The sequence below is a fragment of the Dendrobates tinctorius genome, unplaced genomic scaffold (assembly GCF_039654945.1).
Source record: "Dendrobates tinctorius isolate UK_male_01 unplaced genomic scaffold, ASM3965494v1 ptg000162l, whole genome shotgun sequence".
NCBI lineage: Eukaryota > Metazoa > Chordata > Amphibia > Anura > Dendrobatidae > Dendrobates > Dendrobates tinctorius.
In genome coordinates, this window is record NW_027361829.1 from 65257305 (window position 1) to 65276776 (window position 19472).

The following is a 19472-nucleotide window of genomic DNA, read 5'->3' on the forward strand; positions in this document are numbered from 1 at the left end:
AAGGACCTGTCTGGTCGTGGGCTGCCTTGTCTGCTACATTGTTAACAGAATCAGTGTTCTCAAGACACCCATAAAGTTAATCAATCACTTACCCTAGCAGGCCATGGGTATCATTAGCAATATAGTTCTTGTAGCAAATCTTGCTTTCCTCCATCCAGGGTAATATTAGCAATATATCCCATCTGGTGCTTGGGGACAGGGACAGCATGGGCCTGTGTGATTTCAAATACCAGGGCTGAATTTCAGTCCCAATCCGTACTGGATGGAAGCCCAGATTGCTTTGACAGCATCCTTCAGCTCGTCTGCATTGTTGGGTTTGGTGTCTCTCATCTTCCTCCTGAAAATACACCATAGATTCTCTATGGGCTTAAGGTCAGGCGAGTTTGTTCGCCAATGAAGCACAGTGATACTGTTGTTTGTAAACCAGGTATTGGTACTCTTGGCAGTGTGGAAAGGTGCCAAGTCATCCTGGAGAATCAAATTTCCATCTCCAAAAAGACTGTCAGAAGAGGGACGAATGAAGCGCTCTTAAATTTCCTGGTTGACGGCTGAACTGACTTTGGTCTTGATAAAACACAGTGGACCTACACCAGCAGATGACATGGCTCCCTAAACCATATATATACAGTACAGACCAAAAGTTTGGACACACCTTCTCATTCAAAGAGTTTTCTTTATTTTCATGCCTATAAAAATTGTAGATTCACTCTGAAGGCATCAAAACTATCAATTAACACATGTGGAATTATATAATTAACAAAAAAGTGTGAAACAACTGACAATATGTCTTAAATTCTAGGTTCTTCAAAGTAGCCACCTTTTGCTTTGATTACTGCTTTGCACACTCTTGGCATTCTCTTGATGAGCTTCAAGAGGTAGTCACCGGAAATGGTCTTCCAACAGTCTTGAAAGAGTTCCCAGAGATGCTTAGCACTTGTGTCACGACCACGCCGACGTGGGGCGAGCATCCCAGGTGGAGACGGAATGTGGACCCACTGGACCACAGGGGGGACCCGGGCCTACCCGAACTAGGGAAGGGTAGCGACTGGGGTCTGTGGCAGCTGAGCATGTGGACGAGGTAGCAGAACGACATGAGACCGCACAACTTCAGGTATAGACAAAGTTTATTTGAACAAGACATGGTACATAAATGAAACAGTTCTGCAAAGCTCCCGGTTCCGCACATCAGGGAAGGGTACACGTCTCAGGATAACAGACGAAGGCAGGAGGACATCACGGGTTGATACAGTCCAGGGTTGTCTAGCACGGGCATACTAGGGCGGCCTCTTCCTCAATCCTCAGGCGTTGCACAGGCTCAGCAGGATAACATCAGACACCGACCTCAGACAGACTTCAGACGATGGCAAGGGTCATCACGGGTTTATGCAGTCCAGGCTCATCTGGCACGGGCATATCAGGACGGCCTCTCTCACAGGCCTCAGGCATAGCACTGGCTCAGCAGGAGAAGATCAGACACATACCCAGGACAGACGTCAGACGATGGCAGGAGTCATCACGGGTTGATGCAGTCCAGGATCCTCTGGCACGGGCATACTAGGATGGCCTCTCTCTCAGGCCTCAGGCGTAGCACTGGCTCAGCAGGAGAACATTTGCGGAACATTGGGACACAGGCAGGGCATCAGGAACACGGACTGGACATCAGGAACACGGACTGGACATCAGGAACACGGACTGGACATCAGGAACACCAGGCAGGACATCGGGACACCAGGCAGGACATCGGGACACCAGGCAGGACAACGGGACACCAGGCAGGACATCAGGTCTCAGGCAAGACATCAGATCATCAGGACACCAGGTAGGACATCAGGACTCGGCTCTCAGAGCATCAGAGCATCAGCACACTGGCATCGGACTCCGGACATCTGTCAGCAATCGACAGGCTCCGGACATCAGGCCGCAGTCATCAGGCTCCAGACCACTGGCAGCGATCGGCAGGCTCCGGACATCGGGCAGGGAATCATAGGATCTGAACATACAGTGGGGAAAAAAAGTATTTAGTCAGTCAGCAATAGTGCAAGTTCCACCACTTAAAAAGATGAGAGGCGTCTGTAATTTACATCATAGGTAGACCTCAACTATGGGAGACAAACTGAGAAAAAAAAATCCAGAAAATCACATTGTCTGTTTTTTTTTTCATTTTATTTGCATATTATGGTGGAAAATAAGTATTTGGTCAGAAACAAGCAATCAAGATGTCTGGCTCTCACAGACCTGTAACTTCTTCTTTAAGAGTCTCCTCTTTCCTCCACTCATTACCTGTAGTAATGGCACCTGTTTAAACTTGTTATCAGTATAAAAAGACACCTGTGCACACCCTCAAACAGTCTGACTCCAAACTCCACTATGGTGAAGACCAAAGAACTGTCAAAGGACACCAGAAACAAAATTGTAGCCCTGCACCAGGCTGGGAAGACTGAATCTGCAATAGCCAACCAGCTTGGAGTGAAGAAATCAACTGTGGGAGCAATAATTAGAAAATGGAAGACATACAAGACCACTGATAATCTCCCTCGATCTGGTGCTCCACGCAAAATCCCACCCCATGGGGTCAGAATGATCACAAGAACGGTGAGCAAAAATCCCAGAACCACGCGGGGGGACCTAGTGAATGAACTGCAGAGAGCTGGGACCAATGTAACAAGGCCTACCATAAGTAACACACTACACCACCATGGACTCAGATCCTGCAGTGCCAGACGTGTCCCACTGCTTAAGCCTGTACATGTCCGGGCCCGTCTGAAGTTTGCTAGAGAGCATTTGGATGATCCAGAGGAGTTTTGGGAGAATGTCCTATGGTCTGATGAAACCAAACTGGAACTGTTTGGTAGAAACACAACTTGTCGTGTTTTGAGGAAAAAGAATACTGAGTTGCATCCATCAAACACCATACCTACTGTAAAGCATGGTGGTGGAAACATCATGCTTTGGGGCTGTTTCTCTGCAAAGGGGCCAGGACGACTGATCCGGGTACATGAAAGAATGAATGGGGCCATGTATCGTGAGATTTTGAGTGCAAACCTCCTTCCATCAGCAAGGGCATTGAAGATGAAACGTGGCTGGGTCTTTCAACATGACAATGATCCAAAGCACACCGCCAGGGCAACGAAGGAGTGGCTTCGTAAGAAGCATTTCAAGGTCCTGGAGTGGCCTAGCCAGTCTCCAGATCTCAACCCTATAGAAAACCTTTGGAGGGAGTTGAAAGTCCGTGTTGCCAAGCGAAAAGCCAAAAACATCACTGCTCTAGAGGAGATCTGCATGGAGGAATGGGCCAACATACCAACAACAGTGTGTGGCAACCTTGTGAAGACTTACAGAAAACGTTTGACCTCTGTCATTGCCAACAAAGGATATATCACAAAGTATTGAGATGAAATTTTGTTTCTGACCAAATACTTATTTTCCACCATAATATGCAAATAAAATGAAAAAAAACAGACAATGTGATTTTCTGGATTTTTTTTTCTCAGTTTGTCTCCCATAGTTGAGGTCTACCTATGATGTAAATTACAGACGCCTCTCATCTTTTTAAGTGGTGGAACTTGCACTATTGCTGACTGACTAAATACTTTTTTTCCCCACTGTATGGCAGAAGACATCAGGCACAGCACATCTGGAAGAGGTCGTCAGACACCAGACATCAGGCCGTGGTCATCAGGCTCCGGACGAGAGGCCACGGTCATCAGGCTCCGGTCATCTGGCAACGACCTAGATAGGAACCCCAGCGGTCTGGTGCAAACCCTGCCGGGTTGGACTGGAACTGGCAGGGAATTGAACCGAATCTCCAGCTGAGCACAGAGTGGCAGAAACTCAGCGGACACACCGGACTCCTACTTCCAAGATGAACCCAGGTTAGATCACAGCAAGTCAGGTAGCAAAGAGTCACAGTCACTGGGCACAGGGTTCAAGACACAGAGGGACCTCTGGAACATCACACAGAGGACACAATTCAGACAGGGTCAGGTAAAGGAGCAGGTCCAGGATTCAGGAAACAAGACACAACAAAGACGGGCCTGGATATGCAGCCTCCAGGAAGGGCGGTCTGGGCATTTCTGCCCCCAGAGCAGGTGAAGAAACAAGACACAATTCAGACAGGGTCAGGTGCAGGAACAGATCCAGGATCAGGGATTCAGGAAACAAGACACAACATGGATGGGCCTGGATATGCAGCCTCCAGGAAGGGCGGTCTGGATATTTCTGCCCCAAAGCAGGCGGAGAAACAAGACACAATTCAGACAGGGTCAGGTGCAGGAACAGATCCAGGATCAGGGATTTAGGAAACAAGACACAACATGGACGGGCCTGGATATGCAGCCTCCAGGAAGGGCAGTCTGGGTATTTCTGCCCTCAGAGCAGGCGGACAAACAAAACACAGTTCACATAGGGACGAGGAGCAACAGCTCCCCCAGAACTGATCAGAATCAGAGCAGGAGCTGAACACACACTCACATGGCTAGGTTCAGAAACTCAATGCGAAGCTCTGGCAATGCCCCACAGGGCAGGGAACTTTTATATAGCAGCTGCCTCACAGCGATAGGCTGGAGCAGCAACTGTAGCAGGGGAGCAGTGGAGGTGTGGCCACGCGCACCCTAAGCAAAACCAGACAGAAATCAGGAATGCAAAGGACACCTGGCGAGAGCTGCAAGCCTGAACACACGTGGTAAGCCATACACAATACAGAGGACCTATTAACCCACGGATAGCTTTCCACAGCGGCAGCTAGGGACCGCACCAGCGGGTGGTCATGCAAAGCAGCAGAGCCACGCATGCATGTACGGCTACGCAGAGGGGGGCAGGGAACTGAGCAGCATCTATAACGGTAACAGACAACAGTATCCCTGCAGGTTAGGAGGAGAGGAGCAAAGGGTTAATGCAGACATGCAGCGTAACGCCGGGGAAGCAAAGTAAACACACTGGCGTTACAACTTGTTGGCCCTTTTGCCTTCACTCTGCGGTCCAGCTCATCCCAAACCATCTCGATTGGGTTCAGGTCTGGTGACTGTGGAGGCCAGGTCATCTGGCGTAGCACCCCATCACTCTCCTTCTTGGTAAAACAGCCCTTACACAGCCTGGAGGTGTGTTTGGGGTCATTGTCCTGTTGAAAAATAAATGATGGTCCAACTAAACGCAACCCGGATGGAATAGCATGCCGCTGCAAGATGCTGTGGTAGCCATGCTGGTTCAGTATGCCTTCAATTTTGAATAAATCCCCAACAGTGTCACCAGCAAAGCACCCCCACACCATCACACCTCCTCCTTCATGCTTCACGGTGGAATCCAGGCATGTAGAGTCCATCCGTTCACCTTTTCTGCGTCGCACAAAGACACGGTCGTTGGAACCAAAGATCTCAAATTTGGACTCATCAGACCAAAGCACAGATTTCCACTGGTCTAATGTCCATTCCTTGTGTTCTTTAGCCCAAACAAGTCTCTTCTGCTTGTTGCCTGTCCTTAGCAGTGGTTTCCTAGCAGCTATTTTACCATGAAGGCCTGCTGCACAAAGCCTCCTCTTAACAGTTGGTGTAGAGATGTGTCTGCTGCTAGAACTCTGTGTGGCATTGACCTGGTCTCTAATCGGAATTGCTGTTAACCTGCGATTTCTGAGGCTGGTGACTCGGATGAACTTATCCTCCGCAGCAGAGGTGACTTGTGCTTCCTTTCCTGGACCGGTCCTCAGGTGAGCCAGTTTCTTTGTAGCGCTTGATGGTTTTTGCCACTGCACTTGGAGACACTTTCAAAGTTTTCCCAATTTTTCGGGCTGACAGACCTTCATTTCTTAAAGTAATAATGGCCACTCGTTTGTCTTTACTTAGGCTGGTTTCACACTTGCGTTTTTTAGCGATGCGCCTCATGCGCTATCGTACGCATGCGTATTGCTCCCCTATCTTTAACATGGGTGTGCATGGTCTAGCGCATGCACATGTTCGTATGCGTTTTCGTGCGCATGCGGTTTTTGTAGTGTGCGCCTAGGTGCGCCGGACGCAACCTGTTGTAGTTTTGGTCCGTCCAACCTGTCTCAAAAAAACGCATGCGCACATTAGCGCACGGAATGCGCAAAAAAACAGCATTACAGTCTATGTGAACGCACGCGTGCGCTAGGACATGAGCACGCATGCATTTAAAATCGCATGCATTTTTTGAGTTAAAATGGTGACAAACTGGTTAAATCGCATGCGCAAAAAACAGCAAACGCATGCAAAACGCATGATGCGTTTTTTGCATGCGTTTGGTATGTGCACGAGGTGCAGCGCCAAAAAACGCTAAAGTGAAACTAGCCTTAGCTGCTTTTTTCTTGTCATAATACAAATTCTAACAGTCTATTCAGTAGGACTATCAGCTGTGTGTCCACCAGACTTCACAACTGATGGTCCCAACCCCATTTATAAGGCAAGAAATCCCACTTATTAAACCTGACAGGGAACACCTGTGAAGTAAAAACCATTTCCGGTGACAACCTCTTGAAGCTCATCAAGAGAATGCCGAGAGTGTGCAAAGCAGTAATCAAAGCAAAAGGTGGCTACTTTGAAGAACCTAGAATATAAGACATATTTTCAGTTGTTTCACACTTCTTTGTTCCACATGTGTTAATTCATAGTTTTGATGCCTTCGGAGTGAATCTACAATTTTCATAGCCATGAAAATAAAGAAAACGCTTTGAATGAGAAGGTGTGTCCAAACTTTTGGTCTGTACTATATATATATATATATGTATATATATATATATATATATATATATATAATATTTTGAATGTTGGTTGTTTGAGTGCCCAACGTCCACAGATGGGGGTTGTGCTCACAGCCCAACACCGTGCAGGTTGCTTGACATTTGCGACAGAACACCAGGATTGGCAAATTCGCCACTGGCTCCCTGTGCTCTTCACAGATGAAAGCAGGTTCACACTGGGCACGTGACAGACGTGACAGAGTCTGAAGACGACGTGGAGAGCGATATGCTGCCTGCAACATCCTTCAGCATGACCGGTTTGGCAGTGGGTCAGTAATGGTGTGGGGTGGCATTTCTTTGGAGGGTCGCACAGCCCTCCATGTGCTTGCCAGAGGTAGCCTGACTGCTATTAGGTACCGAGATGAGATCCTCAGACCCCTTGTGAGACCATATGCTGGTGCGGTTGGCCCTGGGTTCCTCCTAATGCAGAACAATGCCAGACCTCATGTGGCTGGAGTGTGTCAGCAGTTCCTGCAAGATGAAGGCATTGATGCTATGGACTGGCCCACCTGTTCCCAAGACCTGAATCCGATTAAACACATCTGGGACATCATGTCTTGCCCCATTCACCAATGTCACGTTGCATCACAGACTGTCCAGTTGTTGGCGGATGCTTTAGTCCAGGTCTGAGAGGAGATCGCTCATGACAGCATCCGCTGACTCATCAGGAGCATTCCCAGGTGTCGTAGGGAGGTCAAACAGGCACGTGGAGGTCACACACACTACTGAGCATCATTTCCTTGTCTTGAGGCATTTCCACTGAAGTTGGATCAGCCTGTAGTTTGATTTTCCACTTTGATTTTGAGTATCCTTCCAAATCCAGACCTCCATGGGATATTAATTTTGTTTTCCATTGATCATTTTTATGTTTTCTTGTTCTCAACGCATGCCACTATGTAATGAATCAAGATTTGCAGCTATGATATTTGATTCAGTAATATCTACGATGTGGTATCTTAGTGTTCCCTTTATTTTTTTTGAGCAGTGTACTTTGCCCTAACATCTAGCACATCTGGCAATAACTGTGTTAAAGAGCACTAGCTGTCACTGGGTGACATCTCACTGTATTCAGCAGGGTAACTCAATTGCTGACAATCACAAAGCTCCTGAAAACATAGATATTTAGCATCAAAGACCAACATGTGGAGAACGGTCACCATGGTAACCACTTATGTCTGCCCAAGACTCTAAAACATGCAAAGCTGCTGATTTGAATTACAATGCTGCAAGTTACTTTGTCGTCTCCATGTTCCCTGGATCTGCCTCTATTAGTAAGAAGTGTCACAATTCTGCTGGCAATTTGTTTCTTGTAGTAGTACAGAAGGGAAACTAAATATTAACCAATTCCCTCCAGGCCTTTACCCAGACGGGTGTGAAATCCTCATAAGTAACTGAGGTACGTCTCTGAGCAGAGCAGTTGTTGGATGTTTCCTTAGAAGGAATCATATCACTATAGATTTTTTTTCCCTTTATTTATAAAACAAAACAGGTACAAATAAATGTATTTTATTCTATTTTCTAGACAAGATTATGGAGGCAGACATTTTGCATGAACTGTAAACAGTCTTAAAGGGAAGGTGCCATCCCAAAAAATTTTTTTCAGCAATTTAAAAATGTAAAGAATTAATCTTTACATTTTCTTAAAAAATATTATCATTTGTTTTTAATTTTGTAAAATATGAAAAATAATTTTAAAAAGTTTGGCATTTCCACTTGTTAACACTAGGGGGAGCAGATACTAAAATTTGACACAAAAACCTAGTGTACAACTAGCTCACATTACTGTCCTGCAGTAATTATGGGCATACAGTGTCCATGTTTGATTCTGATATATGATCATGCCCTAAAATGGACACTGTATGGGCGGAATCTGCTGACATGGGTGTGGTGTCACTCCTCTCCTCCCCTACTGGGTGCTTGCTAAGGGAAAAGAGAGGATGACATCTAGGAACACAGTGAGCAGTCATTTTGATGGGGCCTGCAAAAGTTACTGACTGTCTTTTCATGTAAAGTCTGGATCAGAACAGGTCACCAATCAGCAGAAATGTTTCCTGGATTTCTGTGGAGCAGACAAGAAGACGGTCCATCCATGTATATATAACACAGCGCTCTATGTACAATCCCTGGCACCGAACAGGGTGCCCCCCACAGACCAGCACACTGCTCTCCTGAAATACTCTGTGCTGCTGTCACCCTGCTCCTCCCCCATATATCTCCCTCTGTGACGCCCCCATAGACCAGCACACTGCTCTCCTGAAATACTCTGTGCTGCTGTCACCCTGCTCCTTCCTCCATATATCAGGCCCCTGTCGCCTCGCTTTCACACATCACCAGGACAGGATCTGAGGAGAGGAATGGGGTCTTCGGTCACCGAGGATGGCAGGCAGCAAGGATTCTGGGAGCAGGGTGACAGCAGCACAGAGTATTTCAGGAGAGCAGTGTGCTGGTCTATGGGGGGCACACAGAGAGATATATGGTAGAGGGAGCAGGGTGACAGCAGCACAGAGTATTTCAGGAGAGCAGTGCGCTGGTCTATGGGGGGCACAGAGGGAGATATATGGGGGAGGAGCATGGTGACAGCAGCACAGAAATCCAGGAAACATTTCTGCTGATTGATGGCCTGTTCTGATCCAGACTTTGCATGCAAAGACCCCATTCCCCTCCTCAGATTCTGTCCTGGCGATGTGTGAAAGCGAGGCGACAGGCGCAGTCCGGGGTGACGCTGGGAAGCAGGCTGGGGGGGAATGGAGCCATACAGTAACGATAAAAATGAGACCCCTCTCTTCAGCTGCCTCACCAGCCCTCCTCTGACTGCACCTATTACCCCTGACCCGTGTGCAGGTGCTCAGCCAGAACCACCCTAGAATGGGTCCCCTTTTAGCAGATCACAAATAATACCGCCATATACTTCACACACAATGCCGCCATATAGATCATACACAATACCACCATGTAGATCACACATAAAACCAGCAGGGTGACAGCAGCACAAAGTATTTCAGGAGAGCAGTATCACACGGCAGAGAATTAGATACACGGCTCAGCAGTCAGTATCACACAGGAGAGGATTAGATACATGGTTCAGCAGACAGTATCACACAGGAGAGGATTAGATACACGGCTCAGCAGTATCACACAGGAGAGGATTAGATACACGGTTCAGCAGTCAGTATCACACAGGAGAGGATTTGATACACGGCTCAGCAGGCAGTATCACACAGGAGAGGATTAGATACACGGCTCAGCAGTCAGTATCACACAGGAGAGGATTAGATACACGGCTCAGCAGGCAGTATCACAGGAGACAGTATTACAGATATGCCCACACTGGTGAAACTTCCAGCCCCCCCCCCAATTATACACTAGACTATGGGCGGTATATGTCACTGTCCTCCTCAGACAGCCATTAAAGCTCTCATAAAAGCAAAGGTGTCAGATTACCGGAGATCACTGGGGCTGTGTGTGAGTGAGGAGGTGGAGACAGAGCAGGACAGTGGAGCTGGAGCAGAAAGCACGGTGCAGAAAGTGGAGCTCAGCAGATAGCAGTGGGCTACAGTAAAATGGCGCCCAGCCACACCTACAGCAGTGAATGGTGCAGCCCACAGGGGCGTGCCCAGTTCACTGCTAATGAGGCTGCATGGTGGGGTCGGGAGCCGACCGCAGGCTCCTATGTCCAGGGACAGCCATATTTGCAGACTGTATGAGTCCTCCACAGATCTGCAAATCAAGAAGGCAGCGCCCAGTGGCTACATTAAAACATTATTACAAACAAACCATAAATCCTAGTTAGTACAACATTTGCTGAAACAACATGTTTTGTTACTTACTCTTTTTTTGGAAATTATATAAAATTGTGGCACCTTTCCTTTAAACAATACGCTTTACTGCAATCATGTGGACCATGGAAACCTATAGTGTGAAGATATTCATTGACTTCCACAGGAGAGTGTTCCAGCCAATCTTTGACCTGTGCAGGGGTCACTGTGCAGGGAGCTAAGGTATGATCATCACCTAGTGTGAACTGACTGGGACCCTCACTATGTCGGGGATCTGAAAAGCCCTGTGTAAATGGAGCGTTGGCCAATGATATGCACATCCGCTTCACTCATTTTCTATGGGACCGATGGACATGGCCAAGTGCTGTGCTCCATTGGTCTTCACTACACCAATTACGTATGAATGGAGCTGCGATACCACTGCTGCATTCACATGGGTCTCTTTACAGCCCTGCTTCTCAAAATTGGGTGGGGGTCCTAGTAGTTAGGCCCCCCCGTGATCAGGAAGTTATACCCTATCCCATGGATGGGGACAACTTCCACCAAACTTGAAAAAAAAAAACAAAACTTTGATATAAAATTGAGATTCAAGCAGGTTAACTTTGGATGACACATTTCTTTTAAAATAATGAGATTGAATATATTATTGTAGTCCAAACATGCGACATTACAGATCTTTATGTGTCATCATAACAATATCAGTATAATGACCACTGAGTTAAATCATTTACATGTTATATTGTGCTCATTGAAAAAGAAACTCTTCTATCGGATGGACCCTATGAGGACGGGATCTAATAAAACACTTATCATGTACAAGTGCCACACGGTCATTCACTTCGTTTCATTAATGTAATAGGCCATGTTATACAGGGTGGGCCATTTAGATGGATACACCTGGGTGGGCCATTTATAAAGTTGGATCCAAAATGGCCGACTTCAAAATGGCCGCCATGGTCATCACCCATCTTGGAAAGTTTTCCCCCTCCCATATACTAATGTGCCACAAACAGGAAGTTGATATCACCAACCATTCCCATTTTATTTAGGTGTATCCATATACATGGCCCACCCAGGTGTATCCATATATATGGCCAACCCTGTATTATTCATTTCTATCTTTTTCATATGGGTAAACATCTCTGTAAGGGCAGCACATTACATAGGACAGAGGGAGACAGGTGAGCCCTCCCTTACAAATACAGCACACTGATGACTAGGAGTCTGATGTATTTTTTGCTCGATGCCATTAGGTAAACAGCATAATATTTTTTCTTATGCCATCTGAGATAACAGTACAATGGACTTTTCTAATAGGATTAAATTAAGTAAATTAATCTTAAAGGTAATACATCAGAAGCATCAACCCCCCGAAGCCATCTATATTGCCATGTATGTCAAAAAAAAGTTGATACTTTGAAAGATCTCTACCCTACCCATAGATCTTAACAGCTCATTTACATGTTCAGAAAAAATGTGGATTTCTCTGGAATAAGGCATTGATTTGCAGACATCAAGGAATCATTTTATTCAGCCTTCTGTGACCTGCATGCATATAGACAGCTTAGGAGGGTTGATCCTTCTGACAAATTCCATTTAAACATGTTCTCTCTTTCATTTATATTGTGTTGTCCATTAGATGCAATATAAAGAAAAAAAATACAACACAGAAAATACCATGTCCAAAATTTTAGGCTTGCAAAATTTAAGTGAGCAGTCTTTTTCTTTTACATCTTACCTTCCCATACACTGTTGTTTTTAGAAACCACTGTTTTAAATACTTTTGCTCAACTTTTGCTCCAGAACGCCATGAGCATCCATTTTCATCCACTTGCTCATTAGCAAGCACGGTCTGATCTACAGGATCCCAATTAACCAAAGCCTGAAATTAAAAAAGAAAAAAAATAATGCTAAAATGATTTAAAGAAGATATGTCAGCTCTCTTAACAAGTCTGTTTTTGGAAATAATTGTATTCCCCATAAGATATCAATTCTGAAACATCTTTCCTTATAACTCTAGAAATGTATACAGTACATTGACAAATGACCGTTATCATTCCTTTTGTCAAAGGGGTGTGTCCCTACAAAGTCTAACACTGGTAACAATGATTGGACAGTGCTGGAGTCAGGGACACCCCTCCCCAAACTGGTAACAACCCTCAGATTTTAATTTTGTCATACCTTTCTTTCTAGAATAACAGAGGAATAGTACAAAATAGATTTCTAAGGAAAGATTATCCAAAATGGTTCAATGGGTTATTCACGACTATTTAATTTTTTTTACCATGGGCCTAAGAATTAACAGGCAGGAAGTTGCTAACTACCTGCCTTTTGTGCCCAGTGTCAAGACCCCTCCTGCCAGTGATTCAACAGCCTCCACTGACGTCATGTTGACAGAGCAGTGGCTTTTCTTCCGCTCTGCACTGTTGACAGCACATGACTGCTGACGTCATGCTGATTGACAGCTGGCTCCCTGCTGCATAACTGTGAGGAGCTGGCTGTCAATCAGCATGATATTGGTAGTCACGCCCCATCTACAGAGCAGCCTAGAAGAAGAGCTGCCCTGTTGATATGGAGCAGCTGAATTGCCAGCAGGAGCAGTCGGTGACTGCTCTGAGCCAGTAGAGGGTAGAACAGGTAAGCTGCTGAATCTGTTAAAAGGGTTGTCCACTATATTATATAATTCCTTTACCGATTTAAGACTTGTAAAGAAGTATTTTTGTGAGTATATCTTGTTGCCATCTGTGCCTGTGAGCGGCGCAATCTTTGACCGCTTACTCGGCATCACGCGGCCCCGGCTGAAGCCGCTGCTATCTGCTGATGTCACATCAATTTCCAGAATCCGTGACCCAATTGTGCGCACCCCTCCCGATTGACTGGCTGTGGGTAGGAGTTTCACCGCACATCAGAGTCCAGCATCCACCATGCGCTTTCCCTCTCTCCTCAGCTTTCATTCGCCGCAAGCAAGCGCTGGATACTGAGCTGTGACGTGCGGTGAAACTCCGCCCACAGCCCAGTCAATCAGGAGGGGTGCACACGACTGAGTCACGCCCAGGTGATGCAAGGGGTACTGGAACTTGACGTGACATCAGCGGCTACAGCTGGTGTCACGTTGTGCCAAGTGAGCGGTCAGCGATAGTGCTGCTCACAGGCACAGATGACAAGAGGTATTTAGAAAAATATTTCTTTACAAGGATAAAAGGGAACCTGTCAGGTTTGGCCGATATAAGTTACAGCCACCGCCTTTCAGGGCTTATCTACAGCATTTTATAATGCTGTAGATAAGTCCCCGATCCGACCTGCAAGAGTAGGTCCGAAGGGTGTCGCTGTTCCTGGTCCAGTGCCTGCCATCATCTTGCTGTATTATAGAATGCTGTAGATAAGCTCTGAAAGGCGGTGGCCGTAACTCGTATCGGCCAAACCTGGTGACAGGTTCCCTTTAAATTAGTGGGGGCATTATACAATGTAGTGGACAACCTCTTTAACTACCCTTCATGTTAGTTTTTAGGCCCATAGTAAATAAAAATAATCCTGGACAACTCCTTTAAGGAGAATCTAATATATTAAACCAGCCGTGTCAGGAGATGGATAGATTTGCTCTAAGGACATAGGAAATAATCAGCTACTGTGATATTTTCAAGATTCCGGCAGCATATTGAAGATTATTCACACAAAAAAAAATTGTTTGCCATAGCAACCATCAGAAGAATGCAAAAATCAAAGGATGCAATGAGAAGTACATTCCTATATGCTTTACATAATTTTTCATACGAGAGCACACATCCTATTGTTCTTCGACATACTATTCAGTTACCAGAATTTTAAATTCAGAAGATATAAATTTTATACATTCGCTCACATTTAAAAAATGTATATACTAATGTATTAGAGCAGTGTATAAAGAACAGTTTACCATAAGGACAACCTTTCCAAATGGGAGAATTCTAATAATACTGCAGGGAAGCCACAGAATAACCCCTGACAGTCCATTAGCTGCAGCATGGAAAAGTGGAGTAAATGTCTGCAAATCAGTAATATCTTTATTATATTGCGTGATTTTATATCATTTCCTAACACATTTTGATGATTACAATTACATATTACAGGGTAAAACAGCGACTAAAACTGACAAATGCTAAGCAGCGGTTGCCAACGCAAGAGAAAAAAAGCATATGTCGGTTGGTTTAGATTGAATAAAAATCAAATGGAAAAAAAAGCAGATAATTCAAAACAATTCTATAATAAAGATTTATACAGATGTCTCAACACTGAAACACCAATAAGGACCAGTCAGAAGTTTAAGCATATCGAGGAAGTAGTTTGTCTCTCCAAGATCTGCAAATGATTTATTGAGTTGAGTTATTCCTTCCAAAGAGCTTACAAAGGTCCGGGACATTCATTAAGTGTGAAGGAAAGGCGATTCCGGCAGTTAGAGAAGTCACACTGGAATTCCCTCCCACAAGATGTAGCAATGGCATATTTTATAAAAGCATCTAAAAAGGGGCAAAATGCTCCTCTCAAAACAAATGTCATTGTGGGTTATAAATATAGTAATTTATGAACCCCATAAAGCGCTGCACCGCTTTGAGAGAATGAGGTTCCTGCCAATTATGATGATTATTATTATTTATTATTATAGCGCCATTTATTCCATGGCGCTTTACATGTGAGGAGGGGTATACATAATACATACAAGTACAGTAATCTTAAACAATACAAGTCACGACTGGTACAGGATGAGAGAGGACCCTGCCCGCGAGGGCTCACAATCTACAACGGGATGGGTGAGGATACAGTAGGCGAGGGTAGAGCTGGTCGTGCAGCGGTTTGGTGGATCGGTGGTTACTGCAAGTTGTAGGCTTGTCGGAAGATGTAGGTCTTCAAGTTCTTTTTGAAGGTTTTCATGGTAGGCGAGAGTCTGATATGTTGTGGTAGAGAGTTCCAGAGTAGAGGGGATGCGCGGGAGAAATCCTGCATGCGATTGTGGGAAGAGGAGATAAGAGGGGAGTACAGAGGAGATCTTGTGAGGATCGGAGGTTTTCTGCAGGTACGTACCGGGAGACTAGGTCACAGATGTACGGAGGACTCAGGTTGTGGATGGCTTTGTATGTCATGGTTAGGGTTTTGAACTGGAGTCTTTGGGTAATGGGGAGCCAGTGCAGGGATTGACAGAGGGGAGAGGCCGGGGAATAGCGGGGGGACAGGTGGATTAGTCGGGCAGCAGAGTTAAGAATAGATTGGAGGGGTGCGAGAGTGTTAGAGGGGAGGCCACAGAGCAGGAGGTTGCAGTAGTCAAGTCGAAAGATGATGAGGGCATGGACTAGGGTTTTTGCAGATTCTTGGTTGAGGAATGTACGGATCCGTGAAATATTTTTGAGTTGAAGTCGGCAGGAAGCGGAAAGGGCTTGGATATGTAGTTTGAAAGCGAGATCAGTGTCAAGGATAACCCCGAGGCAGCGAGCTTGTGGGACTGGAGAGAGTGGGCAGCCGTTTACTTTAATGGATAGGTCCATTGGGGGGGTCACGTGAGATGGGCGAAAGATGATTAATTCTGTTTTGTCCATATTAAGTTTTAGAAATCTAGCGGAGAAGAATGAAATAGCAGACAGACATTGAGGGATTCTGTTTAGTAGGGAGGTGATATCTGGTCCAGAAATTTTTCCAAGACAGGGCGGAGGGACTGTGCAAGGTTCGAGAGGTGGAGGCAGGGTTGGGGTGGAACCTGGGTGCAGTCTCAAGGGGCAACGAAAATTTTGCCAGTATGGGGCCCTGAAATTCCTAGTGGCAGCCCTGGTCATGGGTCTTGCAACAGGATAATAACCCAAACATACAGCTAAAAACACCCAAGAATGACTAAGAGGAAAACATTGGACTATTCTGAAGTGTTCTTCTATGAGCCCTGACCTAAATCCTATTGAGCATCTTTCGAAGGAGCTGAAACATGCCATCTGAAAAAGGCAACCTTCAAACACGAGACAACTGGAGCAGTTTGCTCTTGAGGAGTGGGCCAAAATACCTGTCAAGAGGTGCAGAAGTCTCATTGACAGTTACAGGAATCATTTGATTGCAGTGATTGCCTCAAAAGATTGTGCAACAAAATATTAAGTTAAGGGTACCATCATTTCTGTCCAGGTCTATTTCATGATTTTTATTTTTTTTAAATTCTGTGGAAGCATGGTTGAAAAGCAATGTCTGACTTTCATTAGTTCATTTTCATAGATTTTTGATTTATTATTACTTTTGTCAAATTCAAGCAATTTGTCACCATTGTGGGTTTTTCTGTCATTAAACGAGGGGTATCAACAATTTTGACCACGTGTGTATATGGTCACTCTTCAGTGCCAGGGTGGAGGGTTGCTTCAACCTTTCTCTCACATTGTGTGTAAGTGAAACTTGTTTGAGATGATAAAATTAGCATTTGTGTGTTTCTCTGATACAGTAAATTAAGACTATAACAATACTGAGGGCTTGATGTTGTCTATTTGCCTCCCGCTACTTCATCTTCTGAGGCCAGTGTACCGTTCCTCCTGTAGCCAAGATGTCCTCGTCTGTGGCATGAGGAGCACGGTGATGTGTCTGACGCACACATCCCCCGCCTTTCCTGAGCTGTTTAGGCATGGTTCAGACTTGCTATTGTATAGTCACTTATTTATCCCACGGTGGAGGGTGGCTTTAAAGTGAGAACCACCAAGAAGCATGGAGAAGAATGGGTTAGCTGCTGGGGTCTGTAGTTTCGCATGGATTCTGCTGAAGTTTAGTCCTACCCACAAGCTGGACAGACAGCAAGTAATGAAATCATTGATTTTCTATTACTCTAGTAAATACAATTAGATATGCCATCAACAATGCATTAGTGAGAGTCTGCTGGGTTCTCCAACAACTAGCAAGAAGGGGCCACGGGTTTGAGTAAAACATCATGGCTTCGTTGCTCAGAGCATGCAATAATGGCATATGTAGTTCATATAATAACTATTTAATGCCCTTTACAAGAAAGTATGTCCATGTCGATAACAAAATATTCATACATAGTAACAGGAAGGCAAACTAATGTGTATTAAATGGCACAAATAACTTTATTAATTAACTGCAAAAAGAACACCGAGCTCTGGTGTGCAGCCAGCCTACAAACACGATAATAGCAGGAAGAACAAATGTTCTCCTGGGCTCACTCAATCAGAATGCCAGCTAGAAAATGAGAATTGCTATGAATCATCTAAGTGCTCGGGCCGGCCAGTAATTTTCTTTTTTGGAACCTAGACAAAGTATCCAACAAAAATGCCAAAGAAATATTGTGACAACATGAAAAACACACAAGGATGTGCAAAAGAAATGATGGATCTCTCCTGTGTGATGACCCCTCCATGGTAAGGGAGGAAGTGGTCTATGTCAGCTGGATCGAGCCTTGGCATTTTCACTTAATATTCCAATGTTCTGAAAATAACCCTGATGGCTTCTGTTAGAGAAATCCCAGAGGAGCCATGGTGGAGTGAGCAAACATCTGTTATTCCTATACACATTAGGCCACTGCATGGCCGTAGATCAGGAGCACGCAGCCATTACTGGACTGAGAGCAGCATTATTAAACATTAATTCAATTAAACTTAAATGTTTATCTGCCCTTTCCCACACAATCTGTAGAAAAGCTTGGTCTTAAGGTACTGTCACACTTAGCAATGCACCAGCGATCCCGACCAGCGATATGACGCGGTCAGGATCGCTGGTGCATCGCTAAGTGGTCGCTAGTGAGCTGCCACACAGGCAGATCTCACCAGCGACATAGCAGCGGTCGGGGGTCGCTACTTACCAGTCAGACGAGGCGATCCTGACGTCCTCCCGTCCGCGTCCACGCGTCGCTCGTCGGCGTCACAGGAAGCCCAGCAGGAAGCTGACGACGAGAAATGGTCCAGGACGTTCTCGCGCGATCAGCGACAACCAGCGGGGGAGCGGTCAGAGGTAAGTATCAGACATAGCGATATCGCTAGCAATATCGCTATAACGTCACAAAACCAGTGATGTTATAGCGATATTGCTAGCGATATTGCTTAGTGTGACAGGCCCTTTAATGTCCTCATACCACAACGTAAAACTGTATTTAGTTCATTTGAATTTAGTATGTGTCAGAACTGTCCCAATTCTCTTGCTCTGTAACTTATCATTCAGTATTTGAGTGGTTCCTCTTCCACATCATTCAGCCAGCACTGTAGGAGCTGGATCTTCCTTTTAACCTCACTGTCTAGCATGCATTGCCTCTGCCATTGTCCAATAGCTTGCCTACCCTGAACTGGAAGCTTGCCTATCTGTTTTGCATGTAAGTAGTGTGACAGATGGGTTATTTTGGAACAGAGTGACAAAGACACACGAGCAATTTCTTAAATCTGACCCAGTATTTCTGCTGCAGTGGATGCATGTTACACAGAAGGGAGACACCAAGTGGATGGCCTTTTAGGCTGAGTTCACACGTGGCGTTTTTTTCGCGTTTCCGCGGCTGTTTTAACCGCGCGATTTTGCCGCGAAAACGCGAAAAATAAGCATCCCATGCATTCCTATGGGATTCCGCAATGCTGTGCTAATGCTGCGGTTTTTACCGCGGCGGAATCGCTTCGCGGTAAAAACCGCAGCATGCTCATTAATTTTGCGGAATCGCGGCGATCCCGCACCCATAGGAATGCATTATTCCGCTTACTTCCCGCATGTGGCTGTGCACACCATGCGGAAAGTAAGCAGAACAATTGCGGATGGTACCCACGGTCCGGAGGAGAGGAGACTGTCCTCCGGGCTTTGGGTACCATATCCCTGTAAAAAATAGAATTTAAAAATAAAAAATATTGTTATTCTCACCCTCCGACGTCCCGCGCAGTCTTTCCGCTTCTCTTCACGCTCCCGTTCCCAGTAGTCCTTCGCGAAAATGCCCGCGATGGCGTCCGTTCTCGCGGGATCGCGAAGTCTCGCGG

The 19472-nt window shown here is 45.5% G+C and overlaps 1 protein-coding gene across 3 annotated transcripts in view; it reads right to left on the minus strand.

Annotated features, from left to right (window-relative positions):
• Positions 1-19472, minus strand: part of LARS2 (leucyl-tRNA synthetase 2, mitochondrial) — a 537549-nt gene that overhangs the window by 106306 nt on the left and 411771 nt on the right. For all 3 annotated transcript variants that reach the window (XM_073550070.1, XM_073550069.1, XM_073550068.1), the window contains exon 7: positions 12260-12403. In XM_073550070.1, coding sequence (XP_073406171.1) covers positions 12260-12403 — 144 coding nt within the window. The remainder of the gene's footprint in view (positions 1-12259; positions 12404-19472) is intronic.